Source organism: Triticum urartu, chromosome 4 (assembly GCF_003073215.2).
Source record: "Triticum urartu cultivar G1812 chromosome 4, Tu2.1, whole genome shotgun sequence".
In the NCBI taxonomy this organism is placed as follows: Eukaryota; Viridiplantae; Streptophyta; class Magnoliopsida; order Poales; family Poaceae; genus Triticum; species Triticum urartu.
The window spans coordinates 456,861,681-456,880,877 of record NC_053025.1 but is presented as its reverse complement, the minus strand read 5'-3'; the positions used below and the strand labels follow the sequence as shown (position 1 = coordinate 456,880,877).

General features: G+C 43.3%; 3 protein-coding genes across 3 annotated transcripts; 2 read left to right on the top strand and 1 right to left on the bottom strand.

Moving 5' to 3' along the window:
* Nucleotides 1–5,094: 5,094 nt before the first annotated feature.
* LOC125552040 (thioredoxin-like protein AAED1, chloroplastic) lies at nt 5,095–11,105 on the bottom strand. The gene is made up of 9 exons (XM_048715491.1): nt 10,773–11,105; nt 10,514–10,664; nt 10,381–10,426; nt 9,938–9,997; nt 6,811–6,847; nt 5,969–6,048; nt 5,800–5,891; nt 5,635–5,695; nt 5,095–5,536 (listed from the first exon to the last, which is right to left on the bottom strand). Exons 1-9 carry the CDS (start codon nt 10,963–10,965, stop codon nt 5,477–5,479), a joined length of 780 nt encoding a protein of 259 aa, XP_048571448.1. The 5' UTR covers nt 10,966–11,105; the 3' UTR covers nt 5,095–5,476.
* Nucleotides 7,450–8,478, top strand: LOC125552041 (probable linoleate 9S-lipoxygenase 4). Its single transcript, XM_048715492.1, has 2 exons — nt 7,450–8,027; nt 8,262–8,478. The coding sequence occupies exons 1-2, from the start codon at nt 7,813–7,815 to the stop codon at nt 8,311–8,313; spliced, it is 267 nt and encodes an 88-aa protein (XP_048571449.1). The 5' UTR covers nt 7,450–7,812; the 3' UTR covers nt 8,314–8,478.
* On the top strand, nt 11,061–17,465 carry LOC125552039 (uncharacterized protein YKR070W-like). Its single transcript, XM_048715490.1, has 11 exons — nt 11,061–11,462; nt 12,040–12,075; nt 12,719–12,792; nt 12,952–12,992; nt 13,114–13,185; nt 13,272–13,473; nt 13,651–13,746; nt 14,550–14,617; nt 14,709–14,910; nt 15,114–15,197; nt 17,076–17,465. Exons 1-11 carry the CDS (start codon nt 11,246–11,248, stop codon nt 17,133–17,135), a joined length of 1,152 nt encoding a protein of 383 aa, XP_048571447.1. The 5' UTR covers nt 11,061–11,245; the 3' UTR covers nt 17,136–17,465.
* Nucleotides 17,466–19,197: the final 1,732 nt, after the last annotated feature.

Below are 19,197 nucleotides of genomic sequence, written 5' to 3'. Positions count from 1 at the left end.
ATCACATGGTAATGTGAACTAGATTATTGACTCTAGTAAACTCTTTGGGTGTTAGTCACATGGGGATGTGACCTTGAGTGTTAATCACATCGATGTGAACTGGATTATTGACTCTAGTGCAAGTGGGAGACTGTTGGAAATATGCCCTAGAGGCAATAATAAATAGTTATTATTATATTTCCTTGTTCATGATAATCGTTTATTATCCATGCTAGAATTGTATTGATAGGAAACTCAGATACATGTGTGGATACATAGACAACACCATGTCCCTAGTAAGCCTCTAGTTGACTAGCTCGTTGATCAATAGATGGTTACGGTTTCCTGACCATGGACATTGGATGTCGTTGATAACGGGATCACATTCATTGGGAGAATGATGTGATGGACAAGACCCAATCCTAAGCATAGCACAAGATCATGTAGTTCGTATGCTAAAGCTTTTCTAATGTCAAGTATCATTTCCTTAGACCATGAGATTGTGCAACTCCCGGATACCGTAGGAGTGCTTTGGGTGTGCCAAACGTCACAACGTAACTGGGTGGCTATAAAGGTACATTACAGGTATCTCCGAAAGTGTCTGTTGGGTTGGCATGAATCGAGACTGGGATTTGTCACTCCGTGTAAACGGAGAGGTATCTCTGGGCCCACTCGGTAGGACATCATCATAATGTGCACAATGTGATCAAGGAGTTGATCACGGGATGATGTGTTATGAAACGAGTAAAGAGACTTGCCGGTAACGAGATTGAACAAGGTATCGGGATACCGACGATCGAATCTCGGGCAAGTATCGTACCGCTAGACAAAGGGAATTGTATACGGGATTGATTAAGGTCCTTGACATCGTGGTTCATCCGATGAGATTGAGTCCTTGACATCGTGGTTCATCCGATGAGATAATCGTGGAACATGTGGGAGCCAACATGGATATCCATATCCCGCTGTTGGTTATTGACCGGAGAACGTCTCGGTCATGTCTGCATGTCTCCCGAACCCGTAGGGTCTACACACTTAAGGTTCGGTGACGCTAGGGTTATAGAGATATTAGTATGCGGTAACCCGAAAGTTGTTCGGAGTCCCGGATGAGATCCCGGACGTCACGAGGAGTTCCGGAATGGTCCGGAGGTAAAGAATTATATATAGGAAGTGCTATTTCGGCCATCGGGACAAGTTTCGGGGTCACCGGTATTGTACCGGGACCACCGGAAGGGTCCCGGGGGTCCACCGGGTGGGGCCACCTGCCCCGGGAGGCCACATGGGCTGTAGGGGGTGCGCCTTGGCCTATATGGGCCAAGGGCACCAGCCCCAAGAGGCCCGTGCGCCAAGAGTAGAGGAAAAGGGAGAGTCCTAAAGGGGGAAGGCACCTCCGAGGTGCCTTGGGGAGGATGGACTCCTCCCCCCCTTGGCCGCACCCTTCCTTGGAGGAAGGGGCAAGGCTGCGCCCTCCCCCTCTCCCTTGGCCCTATATATAGTGGGGGGAAGGGAGGACAACCAAACCTAAGCCCTGGCGCCTCCCTCTCCCTCCCATGACACATCTCCCTCCTCCCGCAGCGCTTGGCGAAGCCCTGTTGGAATCCCGCTACTTCCACCACGCCGTCGTGCTGTTGGATCTCCATCAACCTCTCCTCCCCCCTTGCTGGATCAAGAAGGAGGAGACGTCGCTGCTCCGTACGTGTGTTGAACGCGGAGGTGCCGTCCGTTCGGCGCTAGGATCATCGGTGATTTGGATCACGACGAGTACGACTCCATCAACCCCGTTCTCTTGAACGCTTCCGCGCGCGATCTACAAGGGTATGTAGATCCACTCCTCCCTCGTTGCTAGATGACTCCATAGATTGATCTTGGTGACACGTAGGAAAATTTTGAATTATTGCTACGTTACCCAACAATGCACATTGTCCAAAATAGATACAATGATTTTCTTTGCCCTTCATCTATGCTTGTTATGTTGACATGGTAATCCACTAGTGTGGTGAAGCTCCCCGCATTATGAACAATGCCAAATTATGCTATTGATATTTTGAACATACTCTTTATTTTCTAATTTGAAATTGGATAGAATTGACAGAACAGTTATCATCTTTGTTTATACACATGCAAAACCTGTCATCTCTCTGCTTTGTTTCAGGGTGATATGCCTGATGGCATGCACAAGTCTGCTGAAGGCTGTGAGATAAACCCAACATATATTGCAGCAAAGAAGGCAAAACATCTTCAAGATAGCGAGACAACCCCAAAGTCTTGTCTTGATGCAGTGTTCAAGTTACTTGAGACTAACAGTCAGACAAGCTCACAGAATTCGTTGTCTGAATCAGTTCGATTTCTTCAGTCCCAAGTTCTAGCAGAAAGGCATTCTGCAACTCAACTTCGACTTGAAGTCCTATCTCTAAGAAAGATTGCGGAGAACACCAATGAGGACCTCATCGCTAAACAGCTACACCTGGAAGCTATGACCGACATGCTAGGCCGGTCTCACAGCCTTGCTCAGCAGCTTGCGCAGCAGTTCCCCCGCAAGGCTAACCTTTCTTGAACTGTCTTGGAAGTGGTCTCGGTTCAGTATTATTTTGTTACGCTGCAATGGTGCCCAGTTTTTGTAATCTGCTTCTTCGTTGTGCTTTATGATCACTGGTGGCGAACTTTGATACCCAGTGGATGTAATATACCTTAAATACCTTAAATTTGGCCCCAGAACGTGGTAGGTTTTTAACGGGTCGGATCTCATATGGGCCACTATTAGGCCCGGAGCATGGCAGGCCATTAATGGACCGGATCAAATATGGGCCGGCATTTGGCCCAAAACATGGTAGCCAGTTAATGGGTCGGCCTACTAGGGTCCTCAAAATCTTGTGGGCCTACAGCTGGGCCGACCCATTAATGTTGGCGAAATCTCGTGGGCCTTTAGCTGGGCCGACCCATTATGACCCGCAAGAATCTTGTGGGCCTTTACCTGGGCCGGCCCATTATGGCACACAAAAATCTTATGGGCCTTTACCTGGGCCGGCCCATTATGGCCCGCAAAATCTTGTGGGCCTTTAGCTAGGCCAGCCCATTATGGTCCGCAAAATCTCATGGGCCTTTAGCTGGGCCGGCCCATTATGGTCCGTAAAATCTTGTGGGCCTTTAGTTGGGCCGGCCCATTTAAACTTGTTGGGCCGTGCCACGTGTCGACGTATCATAGGCGCCTTTTGTCCAGTGAGTGGATGGCATCTGTCCGGACGATGAGCCGACACGTGTTTCCTCTAGCCAATGATGATTTTACACGTGGAAAATCCCCATTGGTCGGGGCTGTTAACGGGTTATCGTATCCAAAACCCGACCCGATAGCTTAACGGCGTTCCGTTACGGTGGATGCCACGTGTCGGTCACCCTTGACGAAAGCACTTCTGTGACGCGCGATTTATCGTCATGGAAGTGGACACTTCTGTGATGATAATTTTGGTAATGTCATGGTACACTTCTACGACAGCACAGATATGACTATCTTGATTCTGTCATAAATTTGTCATGGATGTACATGCATGACAAAAAAGCGACCTACTGTGACAAACACGTATCATCACGGAAGTGTATTTTTTTGTAGTGATCGGCCGTCACCTCTCATCTATTTATGAGGCAGCTGGACTTCCCGTACAAGAAAAAGATTAAAAATTCCGTTCAAAACATCAAAAACCCTAACCTAACTCGGACAGGAATCTTTGGTAATTTCCCGGACCCTCGGTCTCACCGATTGGTTCATTTCGGTCCCACCGAGTGAACGTTGCCAACTCTCTGTATCCTTCTGTAATTTTTGGATCAACTCGGTCTCACCGATTGGTTTGCTTCGGTCCTACCGAGTCAACATTGCCAACTCTCTGGTAAATTTTCGGACCAACTCGGTCTCACCGATCAAGTCAACTCAGTCGGTCTGAAATGACTCTGCAGCTTCTATTTCTGACCTTGTTTTGCCTCCACAGGTTGCATACGACTTCGTATTAAGATGATTTTTATATCAAAATCCACCGTTTCGACGAGACGCACAACTTTCATGTTGAAACGTTTTCTATCAGAGGCCGTCTTAATTGAGTTTCATGCCATTCTTTAATCTGGTGTCAACATGAGCATCTCCGAACTTGTCATAACTATTACACCCAAGCTCCGCTATAGACCATCTTCATATCCATCTCGATCTTCTTAGAGAGAGCCATCCGAAGTGACCTCCAATCCTAAGTTTGAATTAGTCTTTATATAGCCTAAGCTAATTTTATGACTATGCCACTTTTGAGCGTCAACACCTCCCTCAAAAAAGGAAAGAAAGATTTCGAGTGTGTGAGAAACTTTGAAAAAGAACACTATTTAGAACCAAGAGCACATTTTGTTTTTTACAACCCCCTCAGATGTGCAAACACCAAAAATTTACACGGACATGAGCATCTTGGATGCCTAAAAGAAATATTATTATTATTATTATTCTGAATTTACTGTTCATCTGTTGGAGGTGAACCTGAGCATCGTTTTGAATTATTAGAGGACAGACCCCCATTTTATTCTTGTTAGAGCATCAAATACCATGTGTGCGCCACCTGTCACTAGTATAGAGTTTTATTTTCACGGTACATTTTTTTATGCGATCCAAATTTCAAATTGAAATATGTTTTGGCAGGCATCCAAATTATGAACTATTTTCACCGTTGCGGTTTCGCATTGATATCTTGGAACTAGATCCAGTTGATAGACTAGTGTACAATGTTTCATTAATAGCACGCTATAGCGTGATATATCACACCGGTAGCATATTTCAAGGCCAACGCTATTTTGCTAACGGCACATTTTTTTTTCGTCGAAACAAAATCAAAATATCTTGCATTTATGAACGAATGAAGTACTTGTGTAACAAAAGATCTTGCTTAGTTACGTGATCTTAAATATAAAATACTTATATGAGAGTGCATGTTGGGGATGCGATTTGGAGGTTTTGCTGGAGCGAAAGCATAGGGTATAGGGATATAGGGGTGAGGTGTTTTGCTGGAGATGCTCTTACGTTTGACGCTTGAAAGTACTGATGCAGGTGAAAGCAACGTTACCTACAAAAAGGAAAGGTGAAATCACAACAAGTGCAATAAGCATCATATTTTTATAAGCTAATGCAGTAGGTTTACGAGGGTTTATACAAATACTCCCTCCATCCAGAAATACTTGTCATCAAAATGGATAAAAGGAGATGTATCTAGACGTATTTTAATTTTAGATACATCTTTTTTCATCCATTTTAATGACAAGTATTTTCAGGCGGAGGGAGTACAACCAAAGCATCGCGCTCGCTATGCTCCCTAGTTCATATGAACATATCTTGTTTTTGCCGGCGCTGGACAAGTGATGCTGGACTGGTCATCTATGCACTCGACTAGTACGACTATACACGAGAACATGCCACAGTGGGGATACTAAAGGAGTACTATTTTTGTTTCTAATCTGAGATCAAAGCAACGCTAAAGATCTAGGAACAACAAGCTGTCAAAACATCCTCCATTTCAGGGTCATCTCCAGCTTCTTTGTCCTGTTGAAGGATTACACAACACAAAGTTACAACCAGTAATTCACCATCCAGCGAATGATCAAATGGAAAATGGTGTCACGAAGGGCTTGCTTATTGACCTTGTGGATGTAGGAGATGTTGTCGATGCCTGGGCCTGCAACAAGGAGCCCCCCTTGATACCTAAGAAAGATAGACAAATGTTCCTCAAACTGATCCACGACTAACCAATGCTCCGAAGAGAATTATACCAGAGCTCCAACGGCCAAAGCAAGGCCAAAACATACCATCCGCCTTTTGTCCTGGTGTTCTTTTCAAATGATAGTTCCCAGTCCTGCCTGTATCCTTCCCTGTACAGTTGTATAATCTTCAGACCCGCCTGCGACATGATGGACGTTTACGTATCTGTCGATGAACAGAAACTACACAATAGGAAAGTTATCCAGTAGGACTTACCGATGGAGTGAATGTTGAGAATAAGCCATTGGCAAATTCCAGAGCCTTATATGATGAGTAATCTGGATCGGCATATACTTCTGCGAAGTATTATTGTCAGATTTGTATAGTGGAATGATTCCCACAAATTGTCCAATCCGAATCAACATTGGTATGATTTATAGAGTCAAATACCTTCAACAAGGGATACAAATAATTTTCATTTTCATTTTTTAAGAACTATTAATAAACCAAAATGTTTCATCAACAACTCATTTCCTTTCCCCAAAAGACTATACTTCAGCTGCCCTTGTTGCATAGTTACTGGGAATTTGTAAAATTTGAGCTTCGGGAGCACTCTGTGCAAAGCGTTTCATGGGAAAAGGTTCATAATTAAGAGAACTGGTTTCATGCGACACTTATTAATTTGAAGGCTAAAATACTTTTGCACAAAAAAGGTTCCACATACTTTCAGAACCTAAGTGGAACATGCTTTCAAGATATACTGATGCATCACAACACTGAATCATTGCTACCAGTGGCGGAGCCTGAACCAAAATGTAGAGACGGCCAATAAATTATGCTACATAATTCAAACAAACTATTGCTAACTTCCTTTTGGTTGGTTTATAACAAGAAAGTAATGATACTTAGTAGCGAGACTTATATTTAGAAGGGGCACTAGGGCCCACTTATCACAACTAAACTCTGGCCCCATGCTACCACTTTAGTCTATATACTAGAGGATAATTTATTTAGATAATTATTTAATATTTATTTATGTCAATGTATATACTTGCATGTTAACATTGTTCTAGGTGTAAAGTCATACGGGCTAGAAAGAGATGATTTAATAATATTACCTCCTTTGAATTTTGTTTGATCAGAAAACGCCTTTGCCTGGATCAATACAAAACAGTATTATTTCATCAATTGTTGACATGATAGATTATCTACAATTAAAATGGAGTCCATCTATCAAATAACTAATTTAATCAACCACCGTAATACTATGTGAGTATGCAACTTTTCTTCGCAAGTTATACTAAATTTCAAGGGCCTTAGTTTTTCCTTATACAGTAATAAATCAAACTTCAAAGAAACTACAAGATCACGGGTCAATATATACCACAATCAAGGCAAATGAAGCAGACAGACCCTTAGAGACAACTACTCCCTCTGTCCCATCACTACTAGAAAAATGGCTATAGCCAATATCCCTATTAGTGGCGCACCATGGTGGTGGTGCGCCACTGCTATATAGCAGTGGCGCACCAGAAGCAGGTGCGTCATTGTTATTTTTTTAGTAATGGCGCACCTTTAGTCCAATGCGCCATTGCTATTTTTTCCCCGGGTCCACCCCCTTCCCCAGGTTTACCAATGGCGCACCTAGCAAAGATGCGCCATTGGTAAGCCAGGGGAGGTGGGCATTTTTGTGTAGCAATGGCGCACCACCCCCTGGTGCGCCATTGCTATGTGCTGCACCGACCGGCCCTGATTCGAGGATTTTTGTCTGGTGAAAAGAGAATCCAATCCAACCAAAGCAACACAACACAACGCTTCCTCCTCCTCTCCCCTCGAATCGATCCCCTCCAAACCCGCCGCCTTCGCCGTGGACCTCCTATCCCCATCCCCACCGGCGTTCTTGTCTCCTCTAGCCTCACCGTCGACCTCCCGCCCCGCCCTGCATCCCGTCGCCGGTGCCCCCACCCTCTCCCCTCTCCGTCTCTTCCTAGGAGGGAGCGAGGCCTCAGATCCACAGGCCGTGGCAACCACCGCCACCGCGTCCTACTCCTTCCACCCCACCTAGCCGCCCTCCGCCTCCACAGCTCTCCGTCCCTCCGTCCCTCCTCGCGCCCGCAGCCATGTCGGAGATGCTGCTGCTGCACGGGCTGACGGGGAAGAACAAGCAGGCGTGGAAGGAGGGCAAGTTCCGCGGCACGGCGGTGCTGGTCAAGAGCGGCATGCTCGACCTCGGCGACTTCAACTCATCCGTCCTCGACGGCGTCCACAAGATCCTCGACGGCCAAGGACGATGGCGTCTCCTTCCATCTCGTCAGCGCCACCACACCCAACCCTCGTAAGCAGTCGCCTCCTCTCCCTTCCTCTCACCCCCGCCCTGCATCTCTGAACTCACCACGCCATCTCCTTCCCTACACCGCGTGCGTTTCAGTTTTCCTCTTGGCCTTGTCCCTGCAATCTGTACTGTTGATTTCAATCCAAAATAAAAGAACAAGCAGTGCAGATTTGGTTCCTTTTCTTTTCTTGCCGGAGCCAATATTTGTAATTTATACAGTTTTTATATTTCCAAAAGGGAGATGAAATCAACGATGGCAGGGGAGTCAGTTTTTCCGGGTCACGTTTGAGTGGTCGAACGACTCACAGGGCATCACCAGCGCCATTCCGAGTTCTTCCTCAAGACGCCCACCCTCGACGGCGTTCTCGCAACAAGAGTTCTCGCGTGTGTTTCAGTTTGCCTCTGGCATTCTCGCGACAATCTGTACTAGCTGCCATCTGTATTGATTTCAGTTTTTTTTAAAGACGATCTGTATTGATTTTGATACGTTTCCTTTTCTTGGCGGATGCATGACCTGTTTCCTATGTATGTATAGGTACACTTCTATGTTTTCAAAGTTGGCTGGCACAGAGCAAATTCATCAACTAATGCCATCTTCCAGTCATTCTTTTTTTATCTGAATCACTCACTGTAATTTGTAGTACCTGGAAATTTACTTGTGGCAGTCTGAAGCTTTATTTTAGTAATATACTTGGAGAATTCCAAATTGATTTTGAGAGCAGACCATGTTGATAAACTATAGCACTTCGTCTTGTGGTTCCTACTCAGACCCCCTCTGTTGACCTGCTTCCTTTATACTAATCTAATCAGGGATTGAAGGTTGTCAACAAACTATGGAAGGAGGAAGGGACATCTTGATCGCAAGTGACTAACTGGAAGCAACCGAGGGAGGTAAGATGCATGCATATTCAACTTGCTGGTTTTCCAAGTTTAGGACTGTGTTTACTGAATAATTAAGTTCTTGTGACAGGGAAGTATGCATCCTGAATGGCATAGACTCTTGGCTTCATGAAATGACCCATGTCTATGATTCAAGGTATCTTAGATCTTCGATGTCGGATGCAAATAATTGCTCAATTTCACTTCTCTGCAATGTTCATTCTCACATATTTCTATCATTCTTTGCAGGGATAAAGTAAAGAAAAAGAAGAAAAGATTACTAGATTTGCAGGGATAAAGTAAAGAAAAAGAAGAAAAGATTACTAGAAGATTAGTTTTAGAATTTTCTTTTATTTCCTTGTAATTTTTCTTTTATTGGATACTTGTAAAGACATTGTAATATTCTTACTATAATAAAAATTATGATTCTATTTCATTTTTTGTTTTTAAATTATTTTTCCTTATAGGTTGTTTTCTGTAAATTTGGATTTTTTTGTTTTCCAAATACATTACTAGTGGCGCATTTCAGCCCTTATTAGTGGCGCACCTTCCTTTATTACTAGTGGCGCACCTATAAGGCTATTAGTGGCGCACCTAGAGGGAATACTAGTGGAGCATCTAAGAGTTAGTAGTGGCGCACAGAGGTGCGCATTACTATCTGTTACTAGTGGCGTGTTAATAGTGGCGCACCTATAGTGCGCCATTACTAATAACGAAAATAGGTGCGCCACTAATAGGGTTTTTTCTAGTAGTGCATAATATAAGAACGTTTTTGACACTACACTAGTGTAAGTACATGCTAATTTGTTCATGAATAAAAGTACATGTAGTATTAAACACTATCGCATATGCCCATCAAACCATGATAATAACGCAATCGTGGATTTGTGGTTACTTCAGGAATAGGTGTCTTACCACAATACCACATCAAACACCAGTACATATTATCCTTACCCTCCACGTTAGCCTTTTGTATTTCATAATCACCGAGTACACCAAAAAAAAATGAAGTGTTCTCATACTAGAGCACATACCTGTTCAACAGTACCTGGTCCGATTAAAACAGGAGAAACTCCTGCAGCCTCCATTGCCTCCTGGATATGGGTGTTAAGCCCAAATATTAAGATTAGAATACAAAAAAGGACGGTTTACAAAAGGTATACACCGAATTCAGGAGCTACATAAACTAATGAAACTGAACGCATCACGTTGACTTTTGCAAGCATTAACTAACTTAGGAAGGCCATGCTATGCCGAATTACCGAAACATCTGGGCAGCCAACAGACATTCAGCAGGTGTTAGTATGTTGCCCATGGCCTCTGAAACAGAGAGTTTCCTTTTTGTTCAACGGACCTTGGCAAATGGCAAGCAGCAGAATGTATAGCTTTGAGCAATTGACGGCATTTCGTATGCTCCTCTATCATTAGTGCTACTGCTAATTAACAGAGTAAGGAATCAATGAGACATCGAATTAACCTGCTTAGCCGCCAGAAGGTCGGCCCTCTTTCGGCATAGCACACACCTGCAAACAACCAGCACCAACCATCTCAGCTACACAAAATAATCACCGTAGCTCGCCAAATTATCCTGACATGACAGTGAAATCCACCCGAAATGGCGGGCGAACGCAACCACGGCCTTCCTATCCTTCCACAGATCAGCGACGGGCAGCGCCTTCCCGTTCAGGTCGAACACCTCCACCCCCTGCAGCGACCTCACGAGCCCCTCCGCCGGCGCCGCAGCAGCCTCCGCGGCGCTCCCTGCGAATCGCGCCGATCATGTTAAGCGCGCGTGCGTGTGGCTTTGACAGATCGAGCTGAGCAGCATCACCGAAGCGACCAGTGTGAGCGACGGAGGACGCCGGATACCTATGGCTCCGGGCTTGGTGGCCGCAGCGGCAGGGTGAAGGTGGCGCAGCCGTTGCTGCTGGTTGGTGAGGGAGACGGGCCGGCAGTTCGCGCGGCAGAGGCTCGGCCCGGTCGCGGCCGGGGTGAAAAGCGGTGCGGCCAGTCGCGGGCCGGCGGTCGCGTGCGGCACGGTGAGCAGCGCGTGCGCGGGCATGTTGGTGGGCGCCGGTGGCGAGTGGAGTTTGGGTGGTGACCAACGGGCGGTTGTGCGGCTGTCACTGGCCCGAGAGCTAGCCTTGGAACCGGAGCTGGAAGAAGAGGGCGCGGCGCTGCTGCGGGACGCCGGCCCGCCACGTCTTGTGCTGCGGCACACACAACGAGTGGTGGCCCGCACGTCAGCGACTGCGGAAATAAAGAGTCCGGAACTCTTATTTTGTTGCGAGAAAAGGAGTTCACAATTCGCCACGCCACGTCACGTCGCGTTCTCTGACGGCATGAGGGGCTTCCGCTCCGCTCTCGCTCTCGCTCGCGCGGCGGCGCGGACGCGGGCGGAGCTCCAGGGCACGCGCGGCCGCCGACTGTCCCACTGCGCCGCGGCGCCGGCGAGGCCTTCCTTCGGCATCGCCTTCGACATCGACGGGGTCATCCTGCGCGGCCGTAGCCCTATCGGGGGCTCGCCGCAGGCCATCCGACGCCTCTACTCCGACGATGGTAATCCCGTGCTTCTCGGACTCTACTGCATTTGGTTGAATTAGCTTGTAAGACTCTAGAAGGGAGTGTTTCGCCCGTACTTGTGCCGGCGGATTGGCGACGTGTGCCACGTGCCTTTGCGTTATTTCATCAAACAGGTCATAGGCATTAGATTTGTGTTTGGCGTGGTGTTCATGCGGACCATGTCAATTTGATTACAGATCATCGATTCTTGAGCTGTGCACCTGTGTTTGTAAACAGACGACTTTTAGAGAACATGTAGTAAAGTTAGTACAAAGTTGAGACACTTATTTTGGGACGGAGGGAGTATAACTTAATACATAAAACATATTTAGGTTGCTCAGGTGGAAATAACTCCAGTAGATCTTCAAGAAATATACTTCATAGCAACATGATTTTCTAATTTTCTTACTAACATATTCATACTGGAAGTAAATGGTCAAAACTGCAGGGAGGTAGTAATAGATTGGTGAACTCTTAGGCTGCATCAGTATGTTGTTTTTTAATATACATGCTGGCAATATAACCATGTGTTATTTAGTAGCTTGTGTATCATCATTTGTTGCCTCTTTTTCAGGTACCCTGAAGATTCCTTTTCTGTTCTTAACCAATGGTGAGTAGTTTACTATGTCCTATAGCACATCATATTTATCTCCAATGGCCGCAAATTAATTTCTATACAGAGTGATGGATTGCTTCCGTTGTTTAGACCAAAACGAGCCGGATGTTGGCTTAACTCTTATAATGAGCTTGATATCTTCCTGTACTACAACAAAACCAGTTGCATGCGTGATGTTTTTCAATATATGCCACTATATTGTAGCCAGTGGCGGCGGTGTGTCGCAATCCTGTGGGGTCACATACGCAATTATTTATGGAAGTTACACCATTCGTAGTGTTAATTTCATGAAATTTCACTAGCATAATGTGGTTTTAAAAAAACATCCCTAACATGGCACCATCTGTATTATCATCTTAACTCACATGGATTCAGCCTTATAAAGATTGAAATGCCGAGGTTGACCTGTGTATTTTGCTTAGACAAGAATAATGCTGAACAATCTGGATAATTAAGAGGAAAAATGTTTTCTATAAGAAGAATGGTTTTTACAATGTTGAACAGTTAGTTTTTCATACCCATCCTATGTTTAATGGTTTGTACTTTTTACAGTGAGGCACCGTGATGCTTACCAGTTCTCAGTTATATTACTGAATCTCTTTATTGATGTTATTAAGATTTTTCAATTTGTTGGCAGGAGGTGGTGTTCCAGAGCATAAACGAGCCCTAGAATTAAGTGACCTTTTGGGAGTTAACATCTCTCCAGCACAGGTATTTACACTATCATCATGGCTCATTAGTCATTGCTTATGAACAGTCATACACAACAGCAGACTTTTAACTAACAACTAACACAACAAAGTTTAATGAAAAAGAATATTGCATCTATTTCTATGTTAATTTCTGCAAATTTTTGTGATGATGATGCAGGTTGTGCATGGCCATTCTCCTTACAGAGATCTGGTGAAGCGGTAATGACATTGAAGTACATAAGTAGTCTTTATAAGTTCTGTTCTATAGATAATGTTTGTGATTTTCACCCATGATTTTTTAATCCTGAACGGAATATACAACATTTTCCTGTTACTACAGTTTTGAAGATGATCTTATCGTTGCTGTTGGAAAAGGAGAGCCTGCATCAGTGATGGCCGAGTATGGGTTTAGGTAATCCTTAATGTTGCTTTTAGGCTATTACGACCGTAGGTGAATTATGTTGTGTGTATTTCTCATGAATTGTCTGTTATGTGCAGAAAGGTTCTGTCCATAGATGACTATTCATCACATTTTAAGGAAATTGACCCCCTAGCTCCTTTCAAGAAATGGAAAGTGGGACAACCAGACTGTAAAGACTTTATGTCTGAGAAAATGCATCCACCATATGATGTTTACCAGGAGAGAGTTAAAGGAGTGTTTGTTGTCAGTGACCCTGTTGATTGGGGTAGAGATCTACAGGTAGTCTACTGTATGTTCCATTATTGTAAAATCTTGAGCAATTTTTTTTCAATCTTCCTTGTAACTGCGTGAGTTGTAAACATCCTCTTCTATAGACATGTATGCAAAGTGCCATGTTTATGTTTTTCAGTTGGTTGGCATGCATAAGTTAAATTGTTTGTTAATTATATCTTAAAGGTACTTTGTGACATCTTGTCAACTGGTGGACTTCCTGGAAATGGAAAAGGAGATCAACCTCCTTTATATTTTTCGGCTGATGATCTTGAATATCAGGTATGAGGGGTTCGTATTGTATAGCACGCTTTTAAAAAGTCATATTTCTGAACAGAGGAAGTATCAAATCTTAATCTATAGTTTGGTGTCATGATAGAAACTGGGGCATCCCAGAAATTCTTTCTCCATCAAATGGGCTCATATTTTACTGCAGATTAGTAGATCTGTAAACTTATTTTCAGATTTAGGGACTTAATCGTGCTTTCTTACAGGTTCAAGGATTTCAGTTCAGTATCTCAATTAAAGGCCCTACTTGTTTAGCCTTGACATTAGTGGTAGAGGAAATAGATTTAAGGTCATTTGCATAGGTGGAGTGTTTGTGTGGGTTATTAGTAGATTGAAAATAAAATAATACCAGATCTGTTTTTTTTTGGTAGGCGCTCCTACTTCCCTAACTCTATATATACATCAAGTTGAATTTATATTTGGGGGAGAGATGTATATATGAGGGGTATCTTGCCAATAGACCATGTTCCATGCATAAGGAGGTAGATGTAGATAGGTTTAGGACACTTGTGTCATGCCTATATGTGGAAAAGGAAAGGAGACAAAACGTTAGTTTCCCTGGGGGGGCCTGTTGGTACCCAGAGTCATGTGCAAATGGAGTGAATAAACTCGGGTGTTTGAGGTATTTTACATTTTTACAATGATTTCATAGTCCTACAAAATTTGGTGTTGTGGTTTGATGGTCCTATGTTACGTGCATGACTATATTGAGCAACGGTCAAATGAATAAAGTATGTTTTAGGGAAAGCCATCATGGCGCATATTGATAATAACTTGTTTGGGACCTCCTATGGCAGGCTGCATTTCCTTCTGAGCGGCTTGGGATGGGTGCCTTCCGGATAGCACTCGAAAGCATCTTCAATCAGTAAGCTATTATATTACATAATTAATTAACTGTACTTATAAGCACATATATGTTAAATACTTATCTGTCTCCTGTTAACTTAAATTTTCAGAGTTAATGATGTTCCACTGAAGTATACATCTTATGGGAAGCCTAATCCATTTGTGTTCAAGAATGCAGCTAATATACTAGAAAAAATTGTTATGGATATGTATCCAAATTCACAGCCGAGGAATGAAGTACAAGACCATCAGTTCTCTACTATCTACATGATCGGTGATAATCCTAAAGTTGATATCAATGGAGTTTTGAAGGTTAGCCTATGCTATGGTTCCGCTGATTCTTCCAATAAAGAAAATCACTGTTTCCAGCAGTTGACAACGATAGGAAGTTGTGCAGTTATGAACTCAGGGTTGAACAGTTAGCATGCAATCCTACAAAATATCCGAAGACAGCGTTTACCTTGTTGTTTGCGTTTGGCAAGAGATGTGAACATTGATGAATTTACACTTTGCAGGCTGGCCCCCCTTGGTCGTCCGTCCTTACTAGGACTGGTGTTTTTAGGGGAAATGATAATGATCCAAAGTTTCCTGCTGATTTGGTATGTATTTACTGCTGATTCTCTAGTTGGACCTTATGAATGTTTCGTCATCTGTAACAAATGTTGTCAACTAAATTTATGTATAACTGATAGTAGTTTCAGTCTGAAATCTGAATAACCATAAGGCAGTTGTCATGTTTCTTGACCTCAATGTCTTCTACATTTTATTTGACTTCACCCTATAGTACATCAGGTCACCCAAGTAACACAAGTTCATTTGACTTCATTCTATAGTACATCAGCTCACACAACTAGCAACTCACTTTGGAGTTCTGTTCATACAGTGATGCCACCACACAATCATATACTATGTTTGAAATCAAGATTAGCGGGTCGTCGGCCGGCTTTTGCCCGTTTCTTTTAAATGCTGAAAACAGGTTTTCACCCATTATTTTAGGTTAGATAGATTCAGTCAATTTCATTGCTTAGTCCACCATTCTGTGCCACGTATTGGTTCTTGGTTTGATGATATAAACAAGTAGTAAAAGCATGAAATACCAACTTAGAAATTGTTTAGTACTGTCTTGATCAGTCAAATCTACTTTGTGACAGCGAACAACAACGATCAAATCCTGTCTATTACTCCCTTGATTAATCCAACCAAGTAATTAGTATCCTGCTGCATGACCCTGCCTGCAACCTACTGCGTTTACTTTATTACCTCCATGTACCATTCATTTGCATGCATAGCTAAGACTACTATTACATGTCGCATTAGTTGATTAGCCTTTTTTTGGGGGGGAGGGGCATCAGTTGCTGGACATGATAAATTGGCTTTTGTTCGCAACATCAGTGTGATGCCGTGGCTTTACCTGTACAACCTACAGCTTGATGCTTTTGCCTTTTACATCGTTTGTTCCAAAATATAAGCCGTGTTGGACTTAAACAGTCTCCAGTGCATCCGACTACTATTTAAATCTTAACATGCTACTAAAAATAGTACGCAGATCAGTATATAACATGAAATGATTTCACAAAGATACACGGAATGACATGATTTTACATCATCAATTATTTACCTTTGTGTAAATTAGTGGTCAAAGTTTTATAGCGTTGACTGCAAGCATAATAATGCACCTTGAATTTTGGGATGGATAAAGTGATATTTTGTTACTGCACAACTATTATTGTCACTGCTTAAGGGCCATATGGTTAGCTTTAAAGTTTTAGAGTAGAGCAAGCCAAAGAAATTCTAGTTGTCAAGATTACTATGGCTCATCATATAATTCAATCCGCTATTTAACTTCATATCTATTTTATGCTAGTCTGATTCCAAAGTAAGATAGTTATCTTACCATGCTTCAATGAGTGTAAAGGTAGTTGTTTTGTAAAACTAGATAATTTACCCGCCCAAATGTGAAAAAGTAACTCATAAAAGGTTTGTTTGCTATTGTTGTGATCTATACAAGTAGCTGGTTATGGTTCTGAACTTCTGATCCCAAAGGAGGTGTAACGTAAATGTTTGTGGGGATGTTGTCTTCTGTAGTTTATTAACAATATGTACAATGTTTAATTTACAAGCACCGTGATGCCATCTCCCGTCATACATGTGACACATCCAGTACTCAATGTTTTGGACTTTTGGGAGCGTATGATGGCAGCAGAACCATAACCACAAACTAATGCTCTAAGCCATTAAGCATCGGAAGTACACCAAGTATGATGGGAGATGGCATAAAAGAAGAATTTGCAGTATGGGTAAATAAAACATAGTAGACACGTTTGATAAACTACAGAAAACAGCATCCACTCAAAAACTTTGGGTGATAAACGTCACCTCTTTTGGGAGCAGAACCATAACGACAAAGTATCCATTGCTGTGATATCATGTTTGTGTATTGGCTTTCTGTTCTAACTGCACTTGTCTATTTCTTACAGGTTGTTGATACTGTTGACGATGCTATCAGCTGTATTTTGGAAAAGGAATGTATACGGTGACATTGTTGCGATGGAGCCTGCACATACTATATTCTCAATGCGTTATTATTTGGCATGCTTGGCAACACATTTTGCCATTTTTTGTCTAGCAAAGTTGGAACAAGTGCTGGCTGGAGTCCCGTCTTAAGTCATTATACTATACAGATATGCTCTGGAGAGGAAAAGGCACCCATTATTTAGTTAGTGCACCCGTCGGTTCAAAAATTAAAGACCACCAAATTGTCATGGTCTTGCAACATACTATAAATCTTCTAGTATGTAGAATTTTGTGCAAAAACATTAGTATTATATTATGCACTATAAAGGACAGGCATGATAACGTTTCTTTCATATTTTTCTTTTTGCAAATGTATATAGGAGTATTTAATATTTTCAAATGTATATATGATTTTTCATGACTATATGGTTAACATAAAGGAATATACCAACCTTTTATCAATTAGACGGGGTGAATGAGGCTGGCGAGTCAGAACTAAAGAGTGAAACATAGAACCTACCATCTTTCGTATAGTACGAGGACAAAATCCATCTTGAATTAACTGAGTGTATGCGCATGTATGGTTAGCTCTCAACTGTTTTTCCATGACTATATATTTAACATAAAGGAGTATACCAACCGTTCGTCAATTAGACGGGGTGAATGAGGCTGGCGAGTCGGAACTAAAGAGCGAAACATAAAACCTACAATCTTTTATATAATACGAGTACAACATCCGTCTGGAATTAACTATGGTTAAAATAAGTATATCACAAATGTCGTTGAAATGAATGTATCATGTATCACTTAATTCTGAACGGAGGGAGTACTAACAAGAGGAATTAACTATTGTTAAAATAAGTACATCATAAATGTCGTTGAAATGAATGTATCACTTAATTCGGGACGGAGGGAGTACCTTTAGTCTCTAACTCTAATGAAACGTGTTGCTGTGGCGCCTCGTAGGTATATGTGCATCAGCTTTTTCCTCCCTCCCCACAAAATATGATGATTCTACTTCTTTACTAATTCAAACTTTTTTCAGTTTGACTACATTTTTAGAAAAAAAATATGTTAGTATGTGCAGTGTCAAATTAGTTTTATTAAATCTATCATGAAATATATGTTTTGTCGGGCAACTCCAACGCTGACCCTCAAACCACTTGCAACTGTCCGGACCGCGCGGTCCAAACATGTTTTGCAATCCAATGCGAGCCTGCATCATTCCGCTGACATGTCCTGACGCACTCTTTCCCACAAACCGGAGACAAACTGGAGGAGGGTTTTGCTAGCGTCCGATCCGCTGCCACGCCTGCGTATGATTAACTTGACCAACCCAAACCCCCTCCCGCGCCCGCGCGCTTTCTTGTCTAAAGCTAGCTGCCCGCATTCATGCCAGCCTAGAGGGGACGTGAGCTCTCGCTGGCGCTGACATTGAAGCGGCTCGCTAGCCGAGAGTGTTGCCCGCACCGCGTCACTGGTGTCCGCGCCTATTCAATGTCGGAGAGACGACGGGACGGGACGAATATCTACCACGCCCGTTCAATGTCCGCTCCTCCATTTGTCGCCATTAAACAAGCTCGCAGGCCGAGAAACCAACTCCGGTGCCCGCTTGTTGACGCACTCGGACACTTGGCCTCATCAGCATCCACTATTTAAAGGCGGCCACACCCAGTTCACAACACACCACAAACCCATCCGCTTCACATCTACCACCCGTGCACCATATCTGCATTACCGTGAGCGAGAATGCTCTATGGGAGAGCATGTCGAGTGTCGACGGAGATAAAGCACGAGGTGGACGCCCTAGCGGCCGCCTGGCAGAGCCTCCGTGCCATGCTGTAACGCCCTCGATGCGGCTATATCTCCCATGTGTCGAAGCACGACTTAGAGGCATAACCGCATTGAAAGCAATGTCGCAAGTGAGGTAATCTTCACAACAACCCATGTAATACAATAAGGGAAAAGGTACATAGTTGGCTTACTCTTGCCACGTCACACAAATGCATAAATAACATTACATTCATCCAAATGCACTCAAGGTCCGACTACGGAACCAAAATGAAGATCAACCCCCAAAAGCGA